Below are 25206 nucleotides of genomic sequence, written 5' to 3' on the forward strand. Positions count from 1 at the left end.
AGAATTAGCCCCTTCAGTGAGATGTAATTCTTGTTTCTTTTTTACTGTTTGACTACTAAGTAAAATAGACTAGGTAACAAATTTCTACAACTTCATCACTATTGAGGTGCATAAACAAAACTAAACTACTGCTTAGAAAATTCAAGTCCTTGTTGATGCCTAAAATTTCATATTTTGCATTTTAACTTATATGTGCTAACAGAACGTTGATAGCGGCTGTTCTGTTTGTAGCTTGTATTTGCACTTAGTTACTTGTTATTCTTGAAGGTAGATAATCTGATGTGCAATAATATTGGGTTAATAGAACAAGGTGACATTGCTTTTTGAAACTGCTACTCTATGAAAATGACACTGAATAGGAAATTTTCAGCAGTAACTCAAGTAAATGAAGCATGTTTGCTATTGCAGTGACCCATCCAAACATCCTCCGGCTACACAAACAATTATGGAAAAAAAAAAAAAGAATAGCAAGAGGATTGATACATGTAATCATGTCAGCATTGACAGTATGCTGATGAAACTCTGAACTCCAAAATAACAGTATTTTAGGTAATGCCTGGGAAAGTACAGACTTCTTAGGTTGTGGGGAAAGTTTTAGACAGTTCTTACGCAGACTCAGTTTCATGCAGAAGAGAAAAAATGCAGCCTGCAGCCTTCTTGGCTGGTAGACCAACTGCAATGCAGATTCACCATCTCACTTTTCATGTTTTTTTTTTTTTTTTTCCTTCTTTTTTTTTTTTTCTCCAAAGGTAGCAGCAGACAAACCTAGGAGAGCAGGGGGTACCCATGTTCTGCTGATGAGTTAAAATCTTCAAGTCCAAACCTCCAAGCGAAGTCTGAGGATTAAACAGGATGCGGAAGCTTTTTTTCTGAGCAGATCTCATCTTCTCACACAGGCTCAGCAGTCTTATTGTCACCCAACTCCACATATTCATTATATGCCTTTAAAACAATTATTTTCCTTTATAGAATTAAAAAAGATCCTCACTCCTTAAAGTGAAACATTGCCTTTTTTACCGCTGATTTCCTTCTTGTATTAGCATTGCATACTGCCACCTCTCTTGATCTAGAAAATGTAGATGTATTTTTTGACTCTTATCTATATACTGTAAGTGAACTTGATGTGCATGAAAAACACTGAAAATACTACTTATTCAATAGTGCATTTTTTCAGCAAGTTTATCTCGTTCTTCACATAGCTTAGTATCTTCCCTCCTTGGACAGCAGGTGTTTTTAATAAGCAGTTCATAACAACATCCAAATTCTTTGCTGTTATAATCTTCAATTTCAATCTAAAATGCAGCAATAAAAGCAAATTGTTCAAATGACTGGCTTTAGTATTGCTTTGTTTTCAGTACTGAATCTCCCATAGTCTCTATATGCTGTGCAGTCATATTGCCATTACACTTTTCTGCACTAGCTGTCAGCCTTCTCTGATGCAGATGTCCTCTATCACACGTATCAGAAAAAAAATTTGCAGCGTGACACACTTACGCATCACCAATTAATTTTGATTTTACTGCAAAATTTGGGAGAAGCAGCATTAGACTGTTCTGCTCTCTCTCTCATTCTCTTACTTCTGTATTTTCTAATCTGTAATTAAAAGGTTGCTTGCTCCCTTTTTACCCTTTGGTTAAAAACAAAACAAACAAAGATAGTAATATTTCATTTTATTTGATAGAAAGTTGCTTCAAAAATATGATTAAGTATATACATCCTTATATGCTGTACATACAGGTACATATACAAAATATACATAATAGCAAACATCTTCCTGTTACATTTTATGGATGGTAGTTAATAATGTGAGATAGAACTTACATCACACTGTCATACCTGCTTTCATCTTAACCTTATCTACAAGGAATTGATGGACATGAGAGATGAAAAAGGCTAGCAGATCTCTTCAGTCATACCCCATCTCATCCAGAACTAACAGTGCATTTGATTAGTGCCTTGTTCTAATGAAGGTAGTTTGCAGCACTTCCCTTCAGAGGTATTCAGCTGCAAAACTTGTCTTCAGATTCTTTTTTTTCCTGGCATTTACCCCATTTCTAATTCTAGAAATCTTCCTCAAATCAAGCTAGTTTTTTTTTTTTTTAAATTTTTTCCCTTTTTTTCCCCCTCCATCTTGAGTCATTAGTTGCTTGTTTGCCAAGTATATTTGCCATATAGATTTACCTGTTAGTACTCTCTGTTCTGGGAGAAATATCCTCAAGCGTGAAAGCTATAACCCCCATAACCCAAATGTTCTCTCTAGCAGGACACTGTAAAACTGGAATCAGTCAACAAGGAGGAAAAAAAGTACCACTCCTCCTCCACAGGCAATTACAGGGTGCATGACCACCAGTTGTGCCCCTGGGACAAGCGGTATTAGAGAGCTCAAGAGGAATTGCCCAACTGCTGGGGGATTTCTGGTACCAACCCCACAAGGAATGCTCTGCCTCTTCACCCACCCTCTAACCAAAGAGCAGCATACCAAAATGTAGACAGAGGGAGCAGAAGCTGGCACCTCTGTCCTTTACTAGTTGCTTCCAAGAGATAATCCTCCATCCCTTGACTGGAGGGATCTGTTATCCTTACCCTCAGGACCTGATGTTCAGGGAAGAAAGCGACAGCTGCCAAACCAGAGTAGCAGCAGCAAAAGGGCTGGGAGAGAAGCCATGGCCTCCACAGGCTATCCTGGAGGACTCTTCCCTGAGCTAAGAAGAAACATGCCTTCTTTCATTGTCTTTCTACCTTCTGGAGGTTAAAAAGGAGCTGCTTCTTTCTTGCAGACATCTTGGGAAGTGCAGTTTCATTGCCCTGATAACATTTTATTCTTTCTAAATTAACAGCATCCTTAAATACCTATTGCACTACTATTTCTCTGTTCATGTGGCCCTGTGTTTTCCAACCCTGTGCTGGTCATAGTTTTCATTCACTAGGATTTTTTTCTGTTCTGTTTTTATACCTCTGTATCTCTTTTGTATTAGTATGCAATAGCTTTCTCTAATTGGTAAAGCAGTTTTCCATCAGCTGTCAAGGTGAAAGCAAGGGAATTAAGGTTCCTCTTATAAATTCTTTTGGTGTTACTTTAAATATTATAGTGTTTTTCTAACTAAGGGGAACTCTTCTTGTATTCTTTGGATCAAGTTTATATTTTCTGAAATACAGTATAACATGCATATATTTAATAATATCTTAAAGATATTAATATGCCTTCATTTTTTTTCTATGCTGTGGGATTTTCACTCATTTGAGAAAAAGGTTCCCAGGCTTCTATTCTTCTTGCAGTACCTCTGTTCTCTGTTGCTAGGCCCCATAAATATTATTTCATTTTAATTTTGTACTACTCCTTTGTCTCCATCGAAGAACTGGTACGAAGCACATCCTGTTACTCCTTATCCAAATTCCTGAGGTCCTGTCTGCAACCCTGGTTGGCAGAGGGCGCTGGTGAACTGCTGGAGAGATGAGGCTCCACCTTAGAAGAAGTGGGTTTGAAACCCTCCTGCTGACCTTCTGTGCTGGGAGGTGGAGGAGTCAGACGGCTGTGGCTCTGCTGAATTTGTGCAGCAGCAGCTGGTGAATCATCATCCTGCTGGTCTTGAGTGCTGGGAGGAACAGCCGAAGGGATGATGCCCTGAGGAGCAGCTGTTGAACCACTGTTGAGACAGTTCACAACTAAGCTTGCAATGTTAACATTCAACGTGCAGTGACTACTCTTCTTAGTTTCCCAGCAGCACAGTTTCACCTCAGCTAATGAATCTGAGATGATGATTTGTCTGTCTCAGATTTGAATCCTAATTCCTTCTCTCAAATCATACCTGTGTTCCGGGGAAAGGTAGAAGAGGTGAAGCCACAACAGAGATCATAACTGCAGCATCACCAGGCTTTGATAGTTTAAAATCAATTTGTTATTAACTTCTAAGTTGTTACTAAGGTCCTGCACAATAGGATTTTTTTCTTGAGGTGAAGCAAAGGTGGAACTGTGACACTGTGAGCACTTTTAAATTTTCCTAATTTTATTGCAGTGGAAACCTGTGTCATCCAAGTGAAAGAAAACACCACCATTACCTTGGGGACGATAGTGTTTAAATGCTTTTACAGTGAGGAAATTCTGAACACGTATTAAACTGATCTATTATAAATGCGCTCTAATAAAAGTCCATTGAAGAGAGACTATGCAAACAATATTCACATTGGTTTCAGTGGATATTGGGCTGAATTTTACATAAGCACGTATCAATGACAGACAAAGACATTTCTATTTTAAGATAACTACATTTAAGCTGAAAAGTCTTCAGGCAGTATGAAACAGCAACCCAGAACTGTATTTGTGCTAGCTCAAGATCCTCCTGCCAGGACTAAGGAATACTGTGCCTGTACAGCAGGAGACTCAGAAATTAGCAAAAATCGTGGATTCATCTGATGAGGAGAAAGATCATATATATATTTAACATTTAATATTATCAGAGAAGACCAAGCCTGTCTTTCTATGCTGTTATTTTTACCACCCGTGTCAAGGACAGGGAAGAGCACTACAGTGAATCAATGCACAATGTATGCTACAAATGCAGAGGGCCTTTGTTTTGTAAGGTCTAGAAGAAAAACATTAACACACTCAACTTATTCTAGCCAGGCTGGTGCGTTTGTTTATTGTTTCCAGCTAAGAAAACCCATGTGTGTAGATTCTTCCTACAGATATGATCCGAGTATTTCTCTAGTAGTAATTCATAGACCATAGTAGTAATTAAAAAAAAAACAGACCACAGTAGTAATTCAAGTCCATGGAGTACTTCCAGGTGGCTTAGAGAGGAATTCTAATAGTGAAGCACTGCTACTTATCAAGCAATGGTGCTTGTAACAGTCAAATATCTTGTGTTTTGTTATGCAGTGTAGTACAGTATAGTATATATTTGAAACACTTGCTATAACTAAACTAGGAAGAAGTAATGTATTAGTTAGGCATGGGAAGTCTAAGAAAAAAAATCTGTTCTCCCTGATGTCTCACTGGTTTTCTTCTCTTGTTCTGTTCTTCCCAGCATTCCCAGAAGAACTCTCTCCACTCTGTTGTATATATACACACTATACATACACACACGGAGACATATATATACACAATATAACATATACAGGATATTCTTCTCTATAGAGGCTTAAGATGTGCACCATCATATTTCAGTATGAAGTTTTTAAACTAGTGAATATATGCCTGAGGAGCTGGAGCATCTCTCATGCAAGGAGAGGTTGAGATAGCTGGGATTGCTCAGCCTAGATGGACAGGATCGCTCTGAGCTCTCTCTGTACCTCATGGGAGGGTGTAGAGAAGATGGAGCCTCTTCTCAGTGGTGCCCAGTGACAGAACAAGAGGCAATGGGCACAAACTGAATCAGAGGAGGTTCTGGCTGAACAGTTTTTCACTCTGAGGGGCAGCTGAGCACCGGCAGAGGTTGCCCAGAGTGGTGGTGGAGCATCCATCCTTGGGTATATGTTCACAGCCCAGCTGCAGACAGCTCCTAACAACCTGTCCTAGGCAACCCTGCATTGAGGAGCAGGGGTTTGACTAGAAAAATCTCCAGAGGTCCCTTCGAACTCCAATTATTGTATGCATGTTTCACATACATGGAAACAGAACTATGCTAATAGCTGACTTCACTGACAGTAGGGATGAATGAATTGAGCAGTTTTAGACTAGTCTTGTTTACATGGTGAAGTACGCCCAGAATAAGAAAGACGTTATTTAATAATTCCTTACCCCAATAATTTAGACTCTTCTGTTGGTAAAAGAATGCTAATCCAGCTCTCCTACAGTAATTTTATCAGTATGAACTAAAGAGGTATGATTTTCTTTATCTTTACTTGTGGGCTAATTGAGGCACAACAGCTGACAAGAAAATGGAATTGCCCGGTCTCTGGAGAGACTACAGCAAATAGTAAAAAAGTAGATAATGTCAAATCTGAAATGGACATATTGATCAAAGTAAATCCATACATTTACTTCTGTCTTCTCCTGCTGTAATTTACTAGCCCTGTGCTTTGTTGCACAGAATGAACAACCTTTTTGTGCTGTAATGCCAAGCTGCACTGCTTCTTTATCACGTACTCTTTGTACAAGGCTATGTTATTTGGCAATGCATATGTGAACATGCATCTTCATGATAATTTTAAGAGTGCTTTTAGTTTTTGTTATTACCAGGTAGCATATAGAATTCCACATTGCAGGCTACAACTTTTGTATATATATTTTAAGACTTACCAAAAGCCATGCTTCTGAAAAGCACCTGAGTTAAGATCTTTGCCTAAAATTGGCTTCTTGGTGCAATTGTTCAGTTTTTGTCCCATCATTCGCCTAATTAAAGCATCGTCTGTGTTTGGAAACAACTGTTTTGTGATGCCTGCAAAACAAAGAGATGACATATATGAGGCCTCCAAACCAGGGAGACCACAAAGGCATGATCTAAAATGCACTTATCGCATCTTTGAAATTTCCAGCTACTTCTGCCTTAGCTTGTTACTTTTCTGTCTTTACTCACTACTTCATCAATTTTGTCAGCCCTTGCTTTTTTTCTCTGCCTTCTGTATGTTAAGCCTGTTCTTGGCATACTCAAGGAGAACCCCAGGAGAGATTCCTGCAATAAGTGGGTTTATCTTCTCTCTGTTGTTCTGTTTTTGATCAGAGAAGCCTATTCTTGTGTGTTCCCATGCTTCTGAATCTTACAGGCTTTGTTCATTAATTTTGTATTTGCAGAAAATGCCTCCTTCCCCTAAAATTTCCCTTCTGTTTTTCCTCTAGCTGCACGGTTAACTTTTTTTGAATACAATGCTAACAGGATTTAACATCAGGAATGAAATTTCTGCTCTTCTCCATTACCCTCACTTTCATTCCCTTGATTTTTTTTCCTTTCATTTAATTTTGAAGTTTTACAGTTTCTATCTTCTTTAACTGATCTCATCAGCAAAGTCTTTTTCTACAGTCTTAGAATTTCCAGACATGCCTTGTTTTTCTTCTCTCCCCTATAATGTTGGCACTTCCCTGTTTGAACTCAGGAGGGTTCTCATTAGGGGAATTTGTTAGGGGAACCTAGCAAATTTCTTTCACTTCTCTGTTAAGCTCCCCTTCTTCACTGAACTCTCTTGCAGCATGCCATATTCCATGGTCTGATTGTATTCCCTGTTTCTTTCCTCAGTTTTGCCTAGATCCTTCCCCAGAATCCACCTTCAGAAAAGTCACTAGGAGATCTGCTCATCCCAATGAATCTTTTTCAATTTTCTCATACTTCAATCTGAAATTGTCTCATCTTAACTCCTCAGTATTTTCATCATCTTACACATTCTTTCCTTTTCTATTTTGCCTTTGAGACTTTTTCTCTAGGTAGATTCTTAAGGAAAAGAGGTTTACACAACTGTAACATCAATACCCTATTGTTAACTTGATATTGATAACCCTACTGATAGCTGCCCAACTTTAACACAACTAGACAAAGGTTCATGAACTGAAACCAAGTTGGGGAGAACAGAGAATGGGGGTAGTAGTCCAAGGAATTACCATGGGGGAGAGACTCTGGTACAGGAGTTTGGGCTATGTTGTTAAGGTATTAAGCTACAGGTGTGAATTCAATAGAAATCAGGCTTCATGTTTACAAAATAGTTTTCTTTAAAGCTGCTACTTGCATCTGAGATGATTCTTTCATATTCACCAAACATCATCTGCCTTAAACCTCAGCATAAAACAAATTTTGTTTGCTTCTCTGATCACTGTTCCTTTCTCCTATACTTAGTGTCTCATTTTGCCTCAAGCACTATTTAAAATGTCAAAATTTATAATGTTCGATAACTTCAGAATATAGCAAACACGGTTTTAAATCCGATCCAAGTGTGTCCTCTCTGTGCCTTCCCTCTTCTTTATCTGTTATCACCATGCTCCACATTAGACCATTGCAGATTAGCTCTTCAATATCTAAAAAGTTTATTACTGCTCCTGAACAGTCACTTAAAACACAGAACTCACACAACAGAAACACCAGAACTTAGTATTTCACTGTCAGAATTTGTAACCGATGGGTTAAAAAACAAACATGGAGACAAAGAAGGAAATATAAAACAGCACACAACCTGAGTAGACCAGCTGTTAAGTATTAGTGCCCCTCCCTCAGAGAAAGCCCTCTGCCAAATCAGTGCCATATTAAGTAATGTTAATAAGTTATCACCTATGATTTCCTGAACTTCATTCTGATTCATAGCTGGTTTCGCTGCTTTATCCTTTGAAGAGGAGGATTTTGCACCTGTCAGGCTGTGCGTAGCCATGTACTCATGTGTGTAAAGTGCTTGCATCAAGTCATTTATAAACTTTTGAGGTTTGCTCTTGTTACAAAGTGCAATCTGCCACTTTTCGATCTTGAACTGGAAAACAAAATTGGTCAGACATAACTATGGCAGTTCAGTAGAAATATTATATAGTATTATCTCTGAAATATTTTAAAGCATATTTTCTTTCACCACAATTTCAGAAGCAATCCCTTCAGCTGTGCACTTGAGATCAATTTTTAAACTTGCATACCATTAATTGTTTGGAGCTGTACACACATATTGATTTTTATTTTTTTTCAGAAGCTAGCGTGGAGCAGGCTAAGGACCCCTATTCACCCCTAAGCAGTCCTTACTACTCCCTAGTAGAGACAAGCCATTTTCAGACATACCTAAATCCTTCTGCTTGCACTCCATGCAGGCTGGATGTGGTCCAGTTCTGTCCTGAAATCTGTATAGCCTCAGGAGCACAGCAATATGCCTAAACTAATATTTCTGCCTCTGAACAGACATGCCCTAAGAACTGTGACATCTGGTCCTAGGCTTTGAGAGTGATTTCAGCACACCACAGCTCTACATCCAAAATATTTGAACTCTCCTAATGTGCAATTTTGAGTCACCTCTATTAAGGTATGGCTAGGATGCTTAGAAATTTTGGTCTTTATATTTCTTTGGCTAGGTCAGATTTTGTGTATTACAATATCTAGTCAAAGCATCATACCTTGACAATTCTCAATAGAATACTTTGGTTTTCTGAGACCCCAGTAACTATACTTTTGATTAGGTCTTCATATTTTTCCTGTACAGCCTCCGACCTCGGATTTCTCATTTATGCTCTGCTATAATTATGGAGAACAAGGGGTCATCTTCATTCAGAAACTATGTATATGTGTATTTCCGCTTAATTGTTGGCCAGCTTCAGGAACAAGAACAGAAACATACAATTCTCCACTTGCCTATTAACAGTTTAAGCAGATTAAGCCATTTTTCTTAGATTACCTCTAAAACACTACCGCTCCCTTTTGGAATCCAAAACATTAGTCTGGAAGTTACCCCTGGATCTCAGTATTTAACTCATGAATCCACAGATGTGCAAAGCCACTGCGATCAGTTTGAGAGTCTACCAGCATGCTGAATTAAGCCTAGTGGTTCTCTTGCTAAGAGCCTTCTGTACAACAGGACCTCATTAATCACGTTAACAACTGGATCATGAAAAAAATGACTTTTATTGATGCTTATTTTCATTATGCTGTAACAGTAAGATTTGTACTACACTGAGATTTACTTTTTATGCCTGAAATTATCTTTAAACTGACCTGTTTTTCAGTCTGTTGCTCCTCATCTTCTCCATTCAAAGTTATTGGTGAGCTGGAGTTACTATGCATAGCTGCATATGTATCTGCTAAAGAACTGTTAGACGCTTTCCAAACAGCATGCGAATGAAGACTAGATGTAGATGTTGTCACTCCCCCTTTGAGCAGTGCTTCAGCCATTCCTACCAGTTCCTCAAAATGAGTGACTGCCTGTGGCAACACTGAAATCAAATGGAAAGTGATGGGTAAAATAGTAATTAAAGCTTTCAGTCCCCACCCATGAAGATCTGGCCTCTGCTTTTGGAATATGATCGACCGGTTCTCTGCAAGGCTGAGAGGAACCATTAGTTTATTTCCATCAGGGCACTAAGCTTGCTATTTTTTTTTCCCTTTTTGTTTGCAATCTCTACAAGTCTGTAAAGCTACTGAATATAGGCCACAAAATGGTATGTCTAATATTTGCATGCTTGTTTCAAAGGAGTCATGTAGACTGCACAGATTTTTTCCCCCTCTTTTATTCTACAGAAGATATATTTTCTAAAGCCCTTTCTCTGAAAAAATATTTGTTTTTAAATAGAAAGTCTTATTTATTTCATTAAGAAGAATCAATTCAGCAGAGCAAAAAAGGATGCAAGGGATAAAGTATCAGCCAGATACAGAATCACTAAATTATTTTAAGACTGTAAAAGACTAACAAAACTGCTTAAGATGCAAAGGAAATGGTATAAATATGGAAGGAAAGTTGTCAGATGTTAATAAAATATTTAATATTCAGAAAAGTGGAGAAGAATGATTCAAGTCAAGGTGAATAACACATGCAACACATTCAGGTGGGCAATGAAACTGATAAGCACTCACAAAATTGTATGACAAATAAAAAAAAAGAGAGATATTAGACAGTCTAAGGATGCTATAATGCATTGACATGGGAAGCAGAAAGCCCTCTTTAAATCTTATACATCCACTAACGGTTTGAAACTTCAGAGTCTGTCTTTGCTGTCCCTGAGTAAGGAACAAGAACAAGTAAGAGGTGCTTCAGACTATGACCACCGAGTGATTAAATGTTCATTTATAAAAAGACAAAATGGCTCGACTCTGGGATAGGACACAATTTTTTGTACCTAGAATGAACTCAGTTTATCAATAATGAGGAATTACCAATGTAATTGGAAATGTATTATTCCAGAACACAGAAAATCTCAGGAGAGCAATAAAAAATCCTTAATAAATGATGTTAGTTGGAGTGGTCAATGGAGTATTTGAGCTTAGATGATGGCTATACATGGCACACAGAAAGGTTCTCTTGGCAACAACTGATAGGAGTTACATTTTTCCATTTCTAACTCTATGATTGCATGGCCTCCACACAGGCTAGTTTTTTCTAAGTGCTGCTGGAATTGAAGGCTGCTATGTATCAAAGACTGTGGTGATAATGGTAGGCCTTGATCATGTCAGGAGCTTGAGCATCCATAATTCCCACCCAAATAGCCTCCTATAAATCAAGCTTTTCATGACCTTCAGGCTTTCCTCTTCATCAAAAAAATTCCCCTGACTTTACCTTGAAGCATTACCAGGGACTGCCTTAGGCGGCAGTTTTCTCTCATGGTGTCTGTCAGCTTTCTCTTGAGACTTTTTATTTTGGCACACAGTTCTACCTTGGATAGTTGAAATAAGGGCTCTTCATCATCACTGCTGCTTTCACTGTACAGAAAGTTGCTTCCTGAATATGGTTCTCTCTGAAAGAAACAGAACGTGCTATCTACAGCAACAACAACATAAAAATAAAGCATTGAACCTACCATTAAAATATCTACCTAAAATAGAGTATTCCATTTGTACACAGAATGTACAAACAGACTTGGTGCACTGTAATAATAATTGTTACTGAACATAAACATTACCATTCCTATTAAAATTCAAAATGAAATGTCAAAGCAGTACATAACTGTTATGTACTTCCATGTTCTCTATTCACCCATTTTCTAATGTGGTTTTAGAACCATTAACTTTACTAAAACATTTCCGTTTGCTTTTCCTTAATAGATTAAAATTGCTGAAGATGAGATGTTTACCTGTTTGTTAATTAAAGATGTTTCAAGTTGACTGAGGATGTTGGCAGGGGCAGATGCCTGAAATGATTTCTTTCTTTTTATATGCTTCATCATCTTCTCCTGTAAACAAGAGTGTAATAGCATCTTTGCATTCGTATGGAGACTTTCATTGTAATATCTCAAGGCATGCTATAAACTTCTATTCACTCTGCATGTAACATTCACAGTTAGTATTTATGGAAAAATAAATCCCAACGAAAAGCTAATAATACGTGCTTTCTTTTCCCACATTTTGTCACTGTAGATCTCACATTTTGTCACTGTAGATCTCAGGATAACATAAAACCTTGTCCCTACTTTTCTTACGCAGTGGTCAGACATCCATCCCCTGGGAGAAAACGTAGTGGGGCTATACAGCACCCGAAGACTTGAATAATACTTTTCTCGCTGAACAGCAAAGAAGAAAATCCATTGGCCTGATTAATCTGACAGGTTATCATGCTGAGGTATCACATGAAGACTGCCTTTATTCCTACCATTATTATTGGCATTTAGTGCATTATACTATGAAGAATCAATATTTACGGTCTATTTCACTTCACGATGAGCATACCAATCTCAGGCACACAAAGGCAGAAACTCACCTGCTCTTTATCCAGGTCACTGTCTTCACTTTCTGAGAAAATCATTTCTATTCTCTTCCTCTTGCCTTTTCCAACAACTTGTATTTTTGTAATTTCATCTGCTTGTAATATCTTTTGCATCATTTCCACCAACTCTTGGGGGTCATCTGAAGCAAACATAAAAATGGCCAAAGCCAAAAGCAAATGATGTAGCAATACTTTGCAACTAGATTAAAATCTCCTATCAGTCAAATACTCTGCAACTGCACTTACCACTCATGTACACAACCTTCACTAGGTGCTTTTCTGTCTTTCTTTCTCCCACAGGCCAGTTTACTAGCACATGCTCGTTTGGTTTCAGAAGTCTTTCTAGTTCACTGTCATCACTGGGAAGATCCTGAATCCACGAAGTCTCTCCAATTTGGAGCGAGTTGTCATTTACAAAATCAAACAGTGTGAATTTTTTCATTGTTAAATGGTTTTCTTGTCACACAGACACAACCTGCAGGACACCATGGGAAAAACAGCTGTTACTGTGTCATGCCACAGGAATGTTAGAAGAATACTTTAAAAAGTCTCCCCAAAACCATTTATTCCTGGATTTTGATATTTATCTTGTATGAAAATATTTTGGGTAAGGAAGTGAAAACTAGCCTAGCGCCATGTTTTGTCTTCCCTGAAAGATGGGAGATGGTCTGCTCCGTACATTAACATAAGTAAAATAATTATCTTCCAAAATATGCACAGAAAACATCTTTTTCTCACAGAACAATTGTTTCTATAATACTACCATGTCTAATCCATCTCCTGCCCATGATGTCTATTACCACATTTGCCCCAACAAGCTTTCAGTGTCAGTGAACCCTTAGCATCAGACTAAAAGATACAGGTATGATAAAAACTTCACCTAGGATGAGGGAAAGCACTCACTCTATGTGCTATCAGAAGGGATGCGTGACTTCCAGGACTTCATTAAGCATCCTGCGGGCACTGAGATCTACAATTGCGGCCCCATAAAAAACAGCCCAGAACAACCCAGGACAACTGACTGGATGAGGGATGACACATTCTGGCAGTGGAAAACTTGATGAACAGAAGAAATGACAGGCTGAGGACTGGAAGTGAGCTGGGCTGCTTCATGAAGAAGAACAGCAACAAAGAAAACCCACACCCAAATACGCAGATAAATCCTTCGCTTATGTGAGATAATATTGTAAAGCAAAGGACCATTTTAATACCTTTTAAAGCACCGAAGTTGTACACAGGGAGAAGGAAACAAGTAATACTATGCGTTTTATTTTTCTAATTAAGCTGATACGCCTTACACGGAAGTGTGAAATGTAATATACGTTCTTAAACTCTACTGAAAATGTGATCAGTTCATGTAAGTGCTTCCATTATACTCGGAGAAGATATTTGCTACTTGAAAATTCTTAAAACGGATAAAACCAATAAATAGAAAAACGGATTTTGTCAAGCCTTGGCCTTCTTTCCGACAAACATATGATTTGGCCTGTCAGTTCACAGGGGTGAAATAATTTTGTAGAGCTGCAAACTCATGAATTCCCAGATGTGACAGTGGGATTCGTGATTTACTTGGCCTCAATCAGTCGGAAGCAAATCTAGCGCCTCACGCAGAGGCTGTCAAAAAGGTAACTCGGAGCTAGGAGAGGAGAATTACATGGGGCTGTTGTGTCAAAGTGAGAAAATCTGGCTGCAGTGCTGGAGGAAGCAATGTCAATTCATCTGCAGAAGCCCAGCTTACCGCTATTCGCCATGTCTGTGCTAAGCCTCCAAAAAGCTGGCTTTTCACACAGGTGAACTTGTTAATTTGCACAAGACAAATGTGCTCTTGTCACCATGTTTACCGATACAATGAGGTAAGCAGCATAAGAAATCGCCCTTAAAAAGGAGAATATTAAATCTCACTTTTCTGCAGAACGTGTCGAGTACGATTGCAGTAGGATTGTTAAGTACTGAACTGCTAAAAAAAAGGAGACTGTTTGCAGGAATTCACATTAATTTTCTTTAAAGAAAAAATCCATCCCATGTAAATCCTGGAGGGGAGACAGCCTGAATATCTATGCCTAGCATGAATCACTGGAGGCCTAATTCTGCCACTTATCCATGCTGGGTGGATCCTCGCCCCACAGAAAGGAGTCATTCAAATGAATAAATGCACAGACGCAGCAGGAGCCAAAGGAAGAGAAGTTCCAGCACTGACTTCAGTATGTAAGATCCAAAACGAAATGGCATGTTTGTTCAAACAACAACATACCAGATTTAAAACAACCCATATACGCAATCACATTGAACATCAGTATTTTTCCTTCTTTTCCAAACTGCTCATCCGGCACGAAGATGTTGACTTCTAGAATCAGAGGGCAGACTCAGCTGATAGCCTTTTACCGCTGATCAAGCCAGCACAACAATCCCCATCACCCAGCTGTTCAATTTTCAAACAAAATACTTCGAGCTTTCCCGTTTGGCCCGTGACAGTCCTGAGCTATTTCATTGCTCTCCTGGAAGCCCACATAATGCTCACAGAGTTGTAGCAAAGTTAGAGCTGCCAATGTGCCAAGATTAACAGCTGAGGTTAATCTGCTAACCTGTATTTTTTAACATTTCCCTGCTGTCAGGCTGTGTCTCTGTGGTGTCTCTCATTTTGTACTCAGCCCAATACTCTGATGTTTGTGGTCTGTGCACGTGCAGGTTACCAAGTCAGCCAGATAAGCACCAAACACACAAGGGATTCAAAGCATGGAAGAGCAGTGACGATTCCCCAAAGCCCTGGAGCTATTCACATGCACACGGTGACCACTGAGCACGATGGTAGGAAGTCTTAACAGTTTTCAGGAGGCATTGGACTCACATAAGTTATACAGCTTAGTAAGGTCAATGGATATGTCGACTTCTGGATGTTCAGAGCCCACAACAGCAGCATGGGGTGGCTGGTACATGCTGCGAGGCATGTGGCCAGTGAAATCCCTCTCAGTCTTTACACCAGACAAGCTATCCATGGTGGGGGAAAAGAAAGAGGTGTGCATGTCCCTGAAGCATCTGGATCCATGAAAAGAGCTCCAGGGCACGATGGCAAGACAAAGAGGAAGAGCTGACAAATCCAGCCCGCTAGTCAAAGCTAGGGAGAAGTTTTACCACGGTCCTTGCAGGATGCAGAGCTCAGCGATTTGTCTACATGATCCATAAAGCTCTTCTGAGCTGTCAAGATTCTTGCCTGTGGTGGGAGGGTGTACTAGTAAACAGCTAAACTGATTTCACTGGGAGTCTTAACAGCTGCCAAGTTAAAATATAAGCTACATACGATGCTGAGAGAAATTAGGAAAGGATTTCACAGAGTCATGGGAGGAGTGATGGGACCGATCCATCCCTGCAGCTCCTGAAAGGAGTCAGAAAACTTCCCGGCACCTTTATGAGGCATCTGCTCAGACCTGTTGTTGCAATATTTGGTTGTTAGTACTTTTCTCTGATGAAGCATGGCTTCAGCTCCCTCAATATACATTAATCAAACTATGTCTTTTCCCAGAATTTATTGTGACAACTCATGGGCCCTAGGGATAATATCTAGCCGTCTGCTGGCATCATTTCCAGCCTGTGATTAAAGGGAATGGAAAGGTAGAACAAAATGTTTCTAATGAAGGAAAGGAACAGTAAAATACATCACTTACTGGAGAAGTCCGGCAGTGTTTTCTCACCCTGTCCTCTCACTGGAGTCAATGTGAACCTTGCTTGAGTAAGGACTGCCACAGATGCCTCCCTCTAAAACACCTTCTTTGCCAAAACAGATCAAAGGCAAAATATACTGTATCACCACGGGAAAAAAATAAAAATCTGTGGAGTGGGATTAATCTCACTGAACTTTTATTACCCTGAAAATGAGAGGCTGTCTAGCCACGCTTGGCTCTCTTCTGTCACTGCAGAAAGAGAGGTGATTCATCTCGCCCTAAGACACATCTCAGAGAGCCGATGACTTACTGTCTGTGGGAGCCCATTCCTCTCCGCTGACTACTCAGTGACCATACCATGTCTCCTTACAGAAGCTGCTTGGGTCCAGCCCCTCCTATATTCGCTTTTTCTGCTTTTGAAGCTGCAGGATAGATTCCGGTAGAACTCCTGAGATATGGAGCTACGAGGATGAAGAATGAAGTCTGTGGAAGTGTATCTGGTTCTCTCTTTTAAACCCTTCTTACACAGTTCTACCAGTCATCAAGTAAGATTTCTGACACTGGGTGCTTTGTTCAGCAGTTTAATTGGAAGATACATAATCGTTCGCAGACAATTGTTCACCCAGCGCATTAAGCCACTAACCACAGAGATAGAATTACATGACCTTTGAAAGCCACTTGTGTTTAAGTTGCCCAATTCTGCTGTGTTCTCCATTTGAAAACGCCAGCTCTTTATTTGAGAAGTACTGAAATACCAACTTATGATTTATCGCTGTTCTAAGACGTAAATCTGACCTCACTTTTTCTAAAACCAAGGAATGCGTAGAAGAAAAAAAAGGAAAAGGAGGAAGCCATTTAATTTTAGAGCTCTGCAGATGAAACATTAATTGGACTTAATTTTTACAAACATGTTAATAGCTCACACTCGGCGCAGATGCCACAAATTTGCAGACAGGATATTGTTGCTAAGCAACCCAAAAAGCCAGAACAACAACAAAAATACCCACAAGAGTCATTTAAAGACATATCTCACCCTTTGACTGACATAGTCTGTTCCATTCAGCTTGAGAGTTGGCAGATGGCATGCTGAGATCATTATTTCTCTTCCCTTTCAGCAAACGCAGTGTAAAGTATTACAAATTTACACCATGAGATTGTAGGCCTACTCGATGGGTCTGATTCTGCTGGGGCTTAAAATAAAAGCTTTGCCACTAATTTTAGCAAAACAAGGAACTGTACCACAACTGTGCAAACACGGTTCCATAATAAAGTACTGACATTTTATATCACCTACCCTCTAAGTCCACACTTTGACAATCCCAGTTTTTCTTAGGGAATAAAAGAAAGAACAGCACAACTCTTTACTGGACTAGAATCATCTGTGTCACGCAAAATTATTTATTTTATTTCTGCGCTATTAGTAGCAGTATCAAATTTGGGTTGAGTTACTTTGATTACTGCATTTCATGCTGAACTTGCCAGGTCATTAAACACAATGCTGGTGCAAAACTCTTGGGTTACACTAATGTGTCAGAATTCCTGGTTCTCCACAACAAATTTATGAGGGAAAATATTACCCTATTTAAATACGTTATACGCCCTTTTGTAGGTTCAGATCTTATTCCCCTGAAACCAACGGAAGATTTCAGTGGAAACAGACAGCGTCAGAAAAATGCAGAAGTGTTTTTATTGCTTAAAATATTTTAACTGTGGTATCTTAGTCATTTCAGGGGAAAGTATGACTTAAAAGCACGAATGCAGAGTACAGATTTTCTTGTCATCAATATGACTCTGTTCCAAATTCAGCTAGAAATCTTGGGGAGCATCTGTAGGAACACTGCTGTAGCTGTCAAGTTTGTAAGTGCACGGAAATGACCCCACTTGTCTTCCACTACCAGGAAGGATAAAGCTACATGATTCTTAGTACTAACAGCTCACTTCCTGCCTGTAGATCATTACCCTCACAAACCAAGCCAAGGAATAACCTCAGATACTTTTCTAAGAAGCGATGGGATTTGTAGTTCAGCAACATCTGGCCTTATTTACATAGCTTGTCTCCTTGACTTCAAAGCCTCATCAGCACTTGCAATCCACATGGTTACATGCAGAATTTGGCCCATATCTTGTCCCAAAAGCTAAAATCCATAGGTTTGGTCCACAGAATTCATAAAGCAATTATTATTTTTCATAGTAGCGTCCTTCATGCTGTGAGCTTTAGCAACCTGCAAATTCTTTAAAATAATATCAACATCCAAATATGCCAAAGATATTCATAGGACTGTGGCTTAAATTACAAGTTTGAAGAAGTTGCTTGGAAATTTTTAATTTCCACATCAAATCATGTACTTTTCTTGTGTAATACTGAGTGACAGTAAAGGAAGAATAATGAATTTAGTGAACAGATATATTTAATATCTCTAGGAATACCTAACTTTAGTTCTAACTGATAATTTACTCAGCTAACACTGAAACATAGTGTTGATTTTACTAAACTTCGAGATAGCAACGTGCCATCATTATGGGGCTTTTAGGACAGGATTCAGTTGCTGACATGCGCAGTCACCTGTGCACTGGTTTTCATTGTAATCAGCGGAAATTTAGGGACCAATTTGGCTGCCTGAACACAGGTGTCTAGTGCCAGTATCCTGTGTTCTGCTTGGCCTTCAGCAGCTACTCCAGCTGTGCTAATCTCCCATAGGTCTCTCCTCACAACTGCCATCCCTTTGTAGATGCCTCAGCACAGAGCACCTCCATCAGTCAGAAGGGTCAAGACCCTATCGAATACAATCAAAGCCATGTGGAGGGCAATTCAGCTCATTTCAGATGCTTTAAGGCCCAAGTCAGTTGCCTAAAAACAAATGCATGGTGCTAAGGTGTCACAAGTTGTTATGCCTGTCCTCTGAGTGTCCCTTCTCATGGGCACATACCTCAGATAGGGCCAGGACCCTTTTTCAGGCTCATGAGGATGGTTACTAACTCCAGGTATCTCAAATGGCATTAAATGTAAAAATTTAGAGAAAAGAATTATGCTCTGGGCTTCAATGCCTGAGCCAAGTTTAAATAGGAGCTTAGATACCTCACCTGCTCGTAACTGCTTCATGAACTGAATCACCCCATCCATGAAAAATCCACATAAAGATAGCAAGATGCCAAATAAGATGCAGTGAGTTGGCTTAATTCTCCATCATGGATTAGTATCTTTATTAGGTAGCTATTTCACAGCTGACAGTTGGAAAACTAGTACCCACTTTCACTTGCTTCTTCACAGACACCATGCACAACAAAATGTACTCATATACAGACCAACAAAAAACAGCCTATTTATTGAACTGCAGGAGATACCTAAGCTACTGGAATTTGAATAGTCACATGAAAGCTCTCTCCGTGCAAGTTAATATATCCAAACTCTTACATGTAGTAATTAGTCTGGGAGGGGAAACAAATCAGCATGGATCTATAGAGTTCAACAGCTGGCCTTTCTCGTGATTTGGCTTGGGTAATTCAACGTAATGCATCTTAACAGCTCCCAAATGATGAAGGTTAAAGAGGAGCAATGCATTTACTTATTTTGTCTAAATACATTTATGGGAAGCTGATGTCATCAGGGGAAATCTGACCACACGCAGATCTGTGCAGAGGTGCAAAAACTGTGCACTTGCTCTGTGTGTCAGCCAAGCAGGCAAATACTATTTTCTTAATGTATTCTGAAGAGATGTGTAAAAGGCTGAAAAAAAATTCAGAAGTACTTTTCATATGCAACTAACGCAGTTTCAAATTGGATTTGTTCAAAGAAACCCACTGGTGATCCAATGTGAGAGTCTGTAAGAGAAGGCATCTCAGCTTTTTTGGTGACATAAGCTATCTTATATCTCTTGATAAACTGTGCTGCCCCAAGGCATTACTATCAATGATCAACTTCAGCTATCAAACTTCAACTATAACAGCACAGAAGTGAAAAAACATCTAGAAATTCCAAGCCTGATCTTGGGTCAGTATTTAATAATCCAGTGGCATCTTAACTATCTCTGCTCGTAAGTCTTTATTGGCTGTCATAGATGAGTGATGATAGATTAGAAGTCGTGCCTAAGAGTACTCAAAATACTTGCTGTTTTACTCTAAAACTCTTACCCAGTCCCTCTGGTTTTGCTATGTACTGGTAGGAGGGAATGAACTTGATAATCTCCTGTTAAAAAAATAAATCCTTATTGCTATTAAAGGTCATGAGTTAGAACAAGAGACACATATGTTGTCCTCTTACTCCAGGGAATATTACTGCAACCAAGATTAGTTCTGAATGCACTTAGGAGAATTTATGGGAAGGTATTTTCCCTGCGAGGATAAAAACCTCAGACCTTATTATACCTATTTTTTCCCCTCCTGTAAAATTAAACGTCATTTTGGCACTCGCAGTTCAACCTACCTTTAGAAATTAAGGCAATAGCTGAAATACCAATACTGTATACTGGTCTGAAGGAATCCTTAAGCAACTTCCAATTATATACATAATACTAATGAAGTGCAATTCCCTCTGGGATGCAAGGCCATATTCAGATTGACAACTGCTACATTAGACACTGCCAAAAATGAACAGAGAACAAATTTTAACCAAGGACAAACGGGCAAACCACTGCTGTAATGAAAAAAAAGAAAAGCCATAGGAGCTTTAGCAGTATATTTCCATCTAGGCTCAAGATCAGCTTGTCTGTCTGCAAAGTCAATTTATGCCCAGAGAATTCCTGCCAGCATTTTTCCAGCAATGCTCATTGCTGTGAGTTCACAACTGCATAGCTCCTACACCACGTGATTTACAGTCAGTGCAATAAACAGAGGGAATCAAAATATCCAAGTTGTGTGAGCTAATGAACCTATGAAAGAAGAACAATTACCTCAGCATACATAAAGGAGACAGGTATTTGGTTTTCCATCGTCACCTGAAACACCTAAAACTGCAAAATTTTCCAGTTGTGTCTGGGGTCTAGTCTGCAGCACTTGAATCAAACAGCTTGGTCTTGTGTGGACCATATAACACTTGCAGTTTAGTTTCTCTTTCCAAATGATTTGAAGCAATAATATGTATTTACCTAACTGCAAGAATTAACTGATGTGCCATTGAAATATATGAAGCATTGCATGGAGCAAACAATTTAACCCGTTTGGCAGAACGAAGATTTGCAATAACCTTAATAAACTTAGAGCATACCATTTCATATAACAGATTTTTGAAACCTGATGCTTATATCAAGCTAGAGATTGTTACTCTTTCAGCTGAAGAATGTATTTTATTAGATTTAATCATCGACCAGGAGCTCCCACAACATATTCTCATACATCATACTAAAACTGATAGAGAGCACACTGAGGACAGTACGTGACCCATTAACTACAACATTGAGGGGAAATGTCAATTATGTCTTTGAATTAAGTTGCTAACACCCAGACACTACAGTACTTTATTTACTTAGGTTGCTCCTAGGTTCCTGCTTGATTAGGAAAAAAACTAAATATTTTGTTAAGAAGTATTACATGATTAGAGAATCCTTCTAACCAGTTAAATAATCATTTAAGCAGAACATTTTACTTAATTATAATTAAGTAGTAGAAGCACAATCTTTAAAGCACGTCTACATACCGGTGAAAGGAACGACCTTACTCTTTCACTTACTTACTCAGCTAAAAATTGTACTTTTTTGCTACTCTTCCAAAATCGTATCTTGTATGAACTCCTGTTCTTACGTCCATACCACCAGATCTCACATGTGACTTTCCTTTGGCCCACTGATACAGGAAGTCTTGTAATTGTAAAATGAGGTGCACACAGCCTGAACCTGCAGGATCAGAGAGGTGCCTTCTCAGAGATGTTAAGTGCCCTTGAACTCCACAGCTCACATCGCAGGAGGTCAGATCTTTGTTGATGTGGGTTCTCCATTCAAAATGCTGTGATATTTTCATTTTTTTTCCTCCTTTCAGCCCAACCCACTGTACTCAGCTACGGTTTTTAGTTTCTTTTAGTTTCTAAGAGATGCTGCACCTCATGTAAATTATTGAGGTATATGTACTAGTCCACAGATTGCATTGCAATTCTGCATACTGGGCAACGGTGAGGGAAGAAAATATCCCTGCCATCAGCATTAGCAAGACTGTTAAGTCAGGTCAGGCTATCATGAGACTGGGTGAGAGAATACTTTAGGTCAATACTGAATTGTTTCCCTGCAGGAAGGCTGCTGTTGCTGTATCACATTCCCTGCTCAGCTCTTCCATTATACTGGAGAACTTTGATGTACAGGTTGCTGCTCCCCTGCTTCCCACAACTTTGTAAAATAAAGAAGCTGCACTGAGCAGTGACTGCAACCTGAGGAACATCTTCCTGTACTGCCCTGTCCCCTCTCACTGCAGATGTTTGTGGGTCACCTCTTTGTGGAGCCTCTGCTGCCCAAGCAGGTATCGCTGCTTCCTCCCTCAGCGCTGCTCAAAGGAAAGGTTTCTTCCAAGCTGCCTGCTGCAAACTGCAGCTGTGCCTGTGACTTTGTGGCTGGCTGCTCAGCTGCTCTATCAGCCCTACCAAAACAAGCATCCACAGGATGCTACCTCCCACCTTCTCACATCTCTGCAAAAGTGCAGCCACATCATGCACACCCTGAAATAGCAGGAGCAGTACCCCTTACTGATTGATTTCAGGGTCAAAGTCTGTAAGATCCCTCCAGACTTGCTTCAGCCTCTCAACAACTCGGATCTCTTTTCTGACCTGCCTTTCCTCACCACATATTCTTGCCACAAATAGTCTTAAAAACTTGGTTACCTTCTTTCACTTCCTCTTCTCTGAAACAGCTTCCTATTCACCTCCGGGATTCTCCTTCTGAGGTCAAATCTCAGCTGAGAGCCAACGGCTTTCTTTTAACCTTCTCTCTTCATTCCTTTTCTCTTCTCTGTTTCTCATTCTTAAGATTTATGAAAAATTTCCTGAAAAACATTCTATAAAGGAGCTTATATTAAAAAAAAAACACCATACACATAAAACTTATTATAATTACTCTTTTTTACTATTTGGAATAAGCTAGCTGCATATTGTTTGCTTATTTTTAACATGAAATCACTTCATCTACTTAAACTGTATTCACCACGGAAGTAACATTTTAACCACACTCCCCATACCCACAGCATTTATAAAAAAAAAAAAAAAAAAGAATAGTAATGAGCATAAAGAAAGCCATAGCAGCAGTTTCATATGCATGAGACCGTTGACTCAGAAGCCTAGAGCAGTAGCTTGCTGAAAAAATCACACGTCAGCATTTCTTGTACTAAACTGTATTCTCTTCAGAATCTGAAAAAAAAATTAAGCTGTTGTCAAGTAATTTATCATAGCCTTTTGGCAAAACGTTACCCTCAGGGCACCAGTGCACCTTAAGTCTTAGAAAGGAAAAGCTGTAAACCTTAAACAAGCAGGGTGACTAATTACAGATCTGTCACTACTCTAAATGTTGTTCTTGGATAACTGCATAGAAAAGGTGAATTCTGCAGCTAATTCCCTGAGTTCTCTGCAGTTTACTATGCAGCCACCTCTACGTTATGTTTTTTGGAATACCTCCTTATGAAATATAAACCGGTGCAGAGCGAGAGGTGCTGAAAAGTTTCTTGTCCCTGCAATAGACTGCAGCGAGACACTGCAGCAAGGCTCCGCGCTGCTGGGAAGATCACTCCGATTCGCTTCATGTTCCAGCGAGGTGACACGAAGCGGTTTAATAATCTCCAGGTAATCTGCATTAAAACCATTTTACTGCAGTGTACTGCGGTATTAGGAGAGCTTGGTATCGCATCACATGACACAACACAACCTCACAGCATTTGTGAAGGAAAGAAAGCTTTAAATCAAAAGCTGCCATACAGCAACTTCCCATGCTACCAAGTCAGATGACAGCCTGTTCCGTCTCAATATGTCGGTGGATGCTATAAAATGGGACGAGATTCCTGGAATAAAGCACTGCAGACCCAAAAACAAGGCTGGTTTGTTTCTTTCTTAAAGTAGCCACCGGAGCTGGCATCACGGGGAATCTCCCCCCAAAGAGGCTTTCCCTGACATTTAGGATAACGAGTCACAGTGACATTCCTTCAGCGATACGGGAAATTTAGCAATACACGGATCATCTTTTTCCCATTCTTATTTAAGCTACCACAGACGCGCATCCCTCTCTCCCTGTCCTTCCTGCTTGCGTATTTTGCCATTTAAATTCAGATATATGCTTCCGTACATGTTTTACAGCCATCCTATAAAGCAGAAACATCCCAATGTTATCCCATATGCTTCCATGTATGCTTTATGGCCGTCCTATAAGCAGAAACACCCCAATGTTATCCCAATGTTTGCACAGAGATTTGCATTATTTCTGTCCAGCTTCAGATCCGCTCCTCCCGTGCTCCCATCCAAGAGGCACGAAAGGTGCACGAATTTTCCCACAAATCAACCCTAACTTTTTATTATTATTATTTTGCACACTGCTGTAGTGCAGAGCACCCCGGAGGTGCTTTCAGAGGGTGAAAAATTTTAATTTTTTCATCTTTTTTGCAGGGATCAGCGGGACGCGGGGACCCCATCTCCTCCTGAAAGCCGGCGGGGGGCGGAGGGGGGCGACCTCAGGGGGTCCCCCCGGGGCTGGAGGGGAGTTAGGGGGACACCGAGGGGCTCGCTGCCGAAACCCCAGCCCCAAGCAGAGGGACACCGAGAGACCCCAGCGCCTCACGGGGGGCACCTCGCAGCCAGCCCGCAGGGGGGACCCGGCGCGGTCAGCCCTCAGCACGCCATCACCTGTTCGCGGCGGCTCCTTCCCCTCACGGAGGAGAGCCGGGGGGCTCCCCTCTCCCCACCGAGGGCCGGGCTGAAGCCGGGGCGAAGCCGAGGTGAATGCAACCCGTTGTGAAGCCTCCCCCCCACCCCTCCACCCCCGGTACCTCGCCGCGGCCATTTTCCGCCTCCCTCTGCAGCGGCTCCAGCGCGTGATGTCAGCGGCCGGCCCCGAGTCCCAGCCGCGCCGGCGGGGCTGCGAGGTGCCCCTTTCCTTCCTCCTCCTCCTCCTCCTCCTCCTCCCTCCCTGCAGGCACCCTCCTCCTCCTCCTCTTCCTCCTCCTCCTCCTCCTGCCGCTGCCGCTGCCGCCGGCTGCCATGCGGCGCCGCGCCCCGCCCCGCCGGTGCCCGCGGGCGCCCATCCCGCTGCGCCGAGCCGCGCAGGGGGAACCCCGCCGCAACGGGCGGCTGCTGAGT

The 25206-nt window shown here is 40.5% G+C and overlaps 1 protein-coding gene across 7 annotated transcripts; it reads right to left on the bottom strand.

Moving 5' to 3' along the window:
* Positions 1–1653: 1653 nt before the first annotated feature.
* BEND6 (BEN domain containing 6) lies at positions 1654–25041 on the bottom strand. Of its 7 annotated transcripts, XM_068678336.1 has the most exons (12): positions 24897–25039; positions 22753–22925; positions 21623–21781; positions 20377–20530; positions 12547–12775; positions 12295–12440; positions 11672–11770; positions 11158–11335; positions 9603–9820; positions 8190–8382; positions 6239–6377; positions 1654–3644 (listed from the first exon to the last, which is right to left on the bottom strand). In XM_068678336.1, exons 5-12 carry the CDS (start codon positions 12740–12742, stop codon positions 3377–3379), a joined length of 1437 nt encoding a protein of 478 aa, XP_068534437.1. In that variant the 5' UTR covers positions 12743–12775; positions 20377–20530; positions 21623–21781; positions 22753–22925; positions 24897–25039; the 3' UTR covers positions 1654–3376. The 7 variants fall into 7 exon arrangements, with proteins under 7 accessions (XP_068534437.1, XP_068534438.1, XP_068534439.1 ...); XM_068678337.1 differs by lacking the exon at positions 21623–21781; XM_068678338.1 differs by lacking the exon at positions 20377–20530.
* Positions 25042–25206: the final 165 nt, after the last annotated feature.

The sequence above is a fragment of the Anas acuta genome, chromosome 3 (assembly GCF_963932015.1).
Source record: "Anas acuta chromosome 3, bAnaAcu1.1, whole genome shotgun sequence".
In the NCBI taxonomy this organism is placed as follows: domain Eukaryota; kingdom Metazoa; phylum Chordata; class Aves; order Anseriformes; family Anatidae; genus Anas; species Anas acuta.